Here is a 6,000-nt window from a genome sequence, read left to right as displayed (position 1 = left end):
ACAGCAGTGGGCTTGGCTTGGGTTTGGATCTAGCTTTTGGCCAAGTATATTAACTTCTCTCTCCTATAGCCTACTCATTATTCATTTATACCATTTTTATTTACTTTGGTAGTGTGAACTCCTAAAACTTGTTTTGGATTTGAAAATAAATTTTATTTTGGTGTATTTTACCAAAAATTAATTTAAAATGAGTTGAAAAAATAACATCAAGTATGAAAATTAACAATAAGTAACAAAACATTACCTCTCAACGCTCATACTTTTCCTCTCTCCATCCCTTGTGGGGAAAGAAAAGAAAGACTTTATTTACTTTCTCAAAGAAGACTAATTTCCTTTTTGCCATTCAAGAGAATAGTTTGGTTAACTTTACACATCATGAAAAATAGGTTTTTCTTATCTAAAAATGAAACTATCACCAAAGAACATAGATTGGTAAGATGCCAATGTGATTAGTTAGATGTGTCATGGATCAAGTCTATATCTACTGAAGAGAACAAACTTGAAAATGAGTTGGTATTATAAATTGCTCCTATCAAAAGACTGTATATCAAAAAACCACACTGATAAAATCCAATTTGAAGTGACAGTGTAATAGCTTGCAGTTAAACCCACTGCTAGAGTAGATTCTGACTCATAGTGACCCCCATTAGGTTTCCAAGACTGTAAATCTTTACAGAAGTAGACTACCTCATCTTCTTCTCATGAAGCAGCTGGTGGGTTTAAACCGCTGACCTTCTGATTAGCAGCCAAATGTCTTACCCACTATACCACCAAAGCTCCATAGCCTGCAATTACAGGACATAAATAAATTTTAAATAATTTAATATCAGTTATGTAGCCTTTTTTTTTTTTAGGAGCTCTGGTGGCTCAGTGGTTAAAGGACTTGGCTGCTAACCAAAAGCTTGGCAATTCAAACCCACCAGCTGCTCTGTGGGAGAAAGCTATAGCAGTCTGCTTTCGTAAAGATGTACAGCCTTTGCAACTCTGAGGCAGTTCTACTTTGTCCTATAGGGTCACTAAGAATTGGAATCCACTCAACAGCAGTGGGCTTGGCTTGGGTTTGGATCTAGCTTTTGGCCAAGTATATTAACTTCTCTCTCCTATAGCCTACTCATTATTCATTTATACCATTCTTTAGAACTTTAGTCAGAATTTCATTTACAGCAATAGGGTGAGGATATGGAATCTGAATCAACTGGTTTGGCTGGATTCTGTCTGCCCTGATAGGAGAAATTAAAATAACATGCAAACTACTCATTTTCCAAATATTTATTGAACCTACTATGATTCAAACACTGGTCAGTAATACTGTGAGATACAGTGATGAACAAAACAGATCTGGTACTTGCCCTTAAGTAACTTACAGAGAAGGGGGACAAAGAAACAAATATAGACCTAAATATATAATATATCTAAAGGAAGAAGTACCACAGATTAGAAAATAAAGCAAAGTAGGGGAATAGAAAATGTAGAGGAGGAAAAGGCAGACTTGCTATTTGATATTATTATAAATTACGAATTTCACTTAAAAGCATGACCAAACCAAACCAAAAACCAAACTTAACTGCCATTGAGTCAATTCTGACTCATAGTAACCCCCTTTGGCTTTCCAAGGCGGTAAATCTTTACAGAAGTAGATTGCCCAGTCTTCCTTCTGTGGAGTGGCTGGTAGGTTTGAATCGCCAACTTTCTGGTTAGCAGTCCAATGACTTAGACACTATGCCACCAGACCTCCTTTTAAAAGCATGACCAACATGTCTAAATATCATAGGCTAATATGTGCTATGTTATAGCAAGAACTGCATCATTTTTTTTTTCACTATGGAAACAAAAAGAGGATAAAGATTAAAGAAAATTTTAACCGATCTTAAATTATTTTATATGTCTCCTCAGTAATCCTACTGTTGTCCCTTAGTTTAAGTTCAAGAATATAAAGGAGTTGTTCTGATGGCAGACTGCCAGGATGAAGACAAAATTGTAAAAACAGTGCCTAGCTTTTACTTTCAAGATTCTCATTCTTTTTTTAATCCCTCTCTTTTCACTCACCTCCAACAATGTACCTTTCTAGCTCTCACCAAAAAAACCAAACTCACTGCCGTCAAGTTGGTTCTGACTCATAGTGACCCCTCCTTGGGTTTCCGAGGCAGTATCACTACGGAAGTAGATTGCCTAGTCTTCTTTTTGAGGAGTGGCTGGTGGGTTTGAACAGAAAGACTTCTGGTTAGCAGTCAAATGCCTTAGGCCCTATGCCACCAGAACTCCTTTCTAGCTCTAGGGAACCTCTTTTTAAGACCTAGATGAAAAAGTGACAGGGAAGCAAATTCAGGAACTCTCCTCTCGTTGTTCCCTATGCCTAGAATACTCTTTTCCTAAATCTTTGCATGGCTGGCTCATTCAGGTCTCTGCCTCTGGCTGACCACTACCACCCCCTAATCATACACCCCAACTCATTTTTATGCCTTCACTCTGCTTTATTTTCTTCATTTATTGTTGCACATTTCTGTCCTCAAAAAACTGGCCACCAGCATTCCTCTGATGTTCTAAACAAAGAATAAGGCAGGGGTAAGGAAAGAAGGTAGTCATATTCCTTTTGTCCATCTAGTCAATTATAACTCAAGCCAATTTAGGAGTGATTCTTTATTCCTTCTTCCCCTCTTCTCTGACATCTAACCTGTTGGCTCTAACTCACAATATTCTGAATTTAACCAGCCTAAAAGAATTTTAAGGAGCCCTGATGGTGTGATGGTTAAGGTCTTGGCTGCTAACCAAAGCTCAGTGGCTCAAACCCACCAACTCCTCCATGAGAAGATGTGGTAGTCTCATTCCATAAAGATTACAGTCTTGCAAATTCTGTGAGGCAGTTCTACTCTGTCCTATAAGGTCACTATGAGTCAGAATTGACTCAACAGCAACAGATTTTTTAGTTTAATATATGTTATTCTTAACGGTTAAACTGCTTTTTCAGCAAATAATAAAGAAAAAGCAAAATGACTATACAAATACCTTTCCAGATGTGTTGAGCCTAGTCCCAGGGAGATATGAAGGAAATAATGCCAAGATGTTTCAGAGAAAAGGAGAGAAAGTAATGCTCTCTGTTGGTAGAGTTCGGTGCAAGTAATGATTCCAATGGCCTTTAACATTTTCTCTGTAACTTTTCCTATTCCAGAAATCTAGAAGAGAATCAATATTTGTCATTAATACATTTTTAAAGTAAGCTAAAAATTGAGACGGTAATTTCATAAAAGGTCTGAAAAGTGTGACTGTCTGTGTAAGTCATACAAGAAAACTTGTTTAATTACTTTTGGCCACATTTACTAAACTAGTGCTCCATGGAATTTTAAAAGGTGTATTTTTCTTTGAAAAAAAAAAAAAAAAAGTTCTACAGTCATATAAGTTTGAAGAATGGTAGGTGTAGTAATTAAGGTTATGGGCCAACTTGGCTGGGCCTTGTTTTGAGCGGCTGGGCAGCTGAATGTAGTGATTACCCATGATGAGACTAGTAATCAGCTCCATGGTAGAATCTGCTGTGAGCAGCTGAGTAGCTGTCTTAGGGATGTGGTCTGCTTCCAGTATATAAGGAGAAGCTTTGAGGAAGGTCTCTAGCTTTTGGGCACATCTGGATCCCGCATTTGGCCGAGTCTTCACCTCAGTGGCCTGCCATGTTATCTGCTGATCTTGACACTGCTTCTGGGCTTGAACTAGTGGCCTGCCATGTTGCTTGATAATTTGGGGACTGTGGCATTTTACTTGTTGACATTGGGTTTATCAGCCTCAGCAGCCAGCACCTCCAAGTTAAGAGAAGCCTCCAGCTTCAGTGGGCTGGGAGCAAAAGGCAGAGCTGAAGCCCAAGGTCAAGGGGCTTTCACCCAGCTCCTAGAGCTGGCACTTTGAACTCAGACTTCTAGCCTCCTAAACTGTAAGAAAATAAGTCCCTGTTTGTTAAAATCATCCACCTGTGGCATTTTCTGTTAGAGTGGCACTAGTAAACAAAAACAGGGTAAACAAATTTAAGCTGGACTTTCCACTGCAAGACTTAAGAATCTTTAATATACTAATATCCATTGTGACCCACCAAGGGCAGTGTGCTCCAAAGTTATTTGACTGCAGAAACTTTACTTTAAAAAGCATATTGGAAAAATACTGCTTTATAGTTATACCTTACATATACTAAACTATTCAGTAATCATTATGTATGTATAACCTTTCTCTGAGCATTGAGAAATCATTCATTTAAATTCCCTTATATTATTATGTTGAGTAAGAACAGTAAAAGCTTAAATATGCAGGAAAACATATAAGCTTTAAAATATAGTAATATACCTTCTCTGGAACTCCTGGGGATAGTTTTACCATTTTAAATAGGTAAAGATTTTTGGTTTATTTTTCTGATCAAAAACAATTAAAATTCTAATTCTCTTTGAAGATCAGCCTGGTAGCAATGTAGACATTAGAAGTTGGATAGTATTAAGTTACTGATTAAACAACTCTTTGAAGTATTTTTTTTCTCTTTTCCTTGGCAGAAGTACACTTAAGTCTGTCATCTTAAAAATTTCCAGCTAACCAGTTTTCCAAACTTCATTTTTGGGGCTTTAAAACTCATAGAAAGATTTTATTTCAAGTTCAAATTCAACCAGCCATAATTTTTGCTCGTTACCTATTTTTTATTTTCAGCAAAGAATAGTATCCTTCAGAACTCAGAATACATATACAGTTGTTAAATTTTACATAAAATCTCACCTTTCTAATGGGTAAGTCCTTGATGAAATCCATTACAGCTTGTCTGTTGGGCAGAATCTGGTATTGGCCATTTGGTTTATTCTTATCACTGCACACTTTTGCTAACATTGTATTTGGGGCAATGCCTTTAAAGAAGAACACTCTGATGACTCAAAGAGGTTAACATGTATGCTTTTAAGATACACAATGATAATAATGAAAAGAAATAACAAAGCTAAGTGGAAAAAATATGAAATAAATGGAATGTTACTTTAAAAATAACATTTGATTACTACCCATCTCCTTAGGAAGGTGCTCTTGGCACAGTGGTAAAGCATTTGGCTGCTAACCAATAGGTCAGTGGTTTGAACCCACCAGCTGCTCCTCAGAAGAAAGATAAGGCAGTCTGCTTCCATAAAGATTTACAGCCTTGAAAACCCTACAGGGCAGTTCTACTCTGTCCTATAGTGTCACTATGAGTCAGAATCTACTCGATGGCAGTGGATTTTGGTTTGATTTTGGTTTATCTCCTTAGGATATGCTATGGTTTAGTAAAAGGAATACAGTTATTGTGGCAGCAGAAATGAGGGATATTTAAATCTCCATGGCATTTTGAAATCTGAGAGTAATTTCTGAGCTTATTTATTAAATGTTACTAGTTTATTTATTATCTGTTTGCAAAAAGATTGTTTAATAGTGGCTCCATAACTACTTCTCAGAAAAGGTTCAGAAATAGCTTGAGATAGACGGTTACCCTCTGAAAAGTCTTTTGCATAGATTATCCACATAAAGAAATAAATCAAAGACTTTGGTTTCCAATATATTTTAAACAATAATTAAATCTGTGCTTCCCTTTTATGTTATTAAAAAAGCATATTAGTACTTTTTAGAAAGGTTCTTTACAACATCTAGAAGAGTAAAAGTCTTAATGATTAACATAACTTTAAATAGATATATTCAAATATACTTGTTAAATAGTTCATTTTAATTTTTATATACATCTTCCTAAAATCTAATACTCATTCTCACACTCTGGTAGAAAAAGGAAAGACAATTCTAGTCATAATAAGACTTTTACAAGATAATTCAGGGTCCTCATTATGAGTATCAATTTCTATGCTAAGGCACAGTGATGCCCTCACAGGCTACTGACACATATAAAGATGTTTCTCCCTTCAACAGATCAGTCTTAGATTGCTGTGTTGCTAGTTGGTGTTTCTTCTGTCTCCTATCCTGTGGCTATCTAGGTTCTCTCTGGCAATGGAATCTTGGGCAGTCCTCATA

The 6,000-nt window shown here is 36.4% G+C and overlaps 1 protein-coding gene across 1 annotated transcript in view; it reads right to left on the bottom strand.

Annotated features, from left to right (window-relative positions):
* POLK (DNA polymerase kappa) overlaps positions 1 to 6,000 on the bottom strand; it is a 64,144-nt gene that overhangs the window by 9,788 nt on the left and 48,356 nt on the right. Inside the window, exons 7-9 of the mRNA XM_007943356.1 lie at positions 4,738 to 4,862; positions 3,004 to 3,170; positions 245 to 277 (exon numbers count right to left, since the gene is read on the bottom strand). Coding sequence (XP_007941547.1) covers positions 245 to 277; positions 3,004 to 3,170; positions 4,738 to 4,862 — 325 coding nt within the window. The remainder of the gene's footprint in view (positions 1 to 244; positions 278 to 3,003; positions 3,171 to 4,737; positions 4,863 to 6,000) is intronic.

This window comes from Orycteropus afer, unplaced genomic scaffold, assembly GCF_000298275.1.
Source record: "Orycteropus afer afer isolate SDZICR_OR568_19922 unplaced genomic scaffold, OryAfe1.0 scaffold00104, whole genome shotgun sequence".
Taxonomy (NCBI): domain Eukaryota; kingdom Metazoa; phylum Chordata; class Mammalia; order Tubulidentata; family Orycteropodidae; genus Orycteropus; species Orycteropus afer.
The sequence above is the reverse complement of the archived record's forward strand: the minus strand, read 5'-3'. Positions and strand labels throughout refer to the sequence as shown.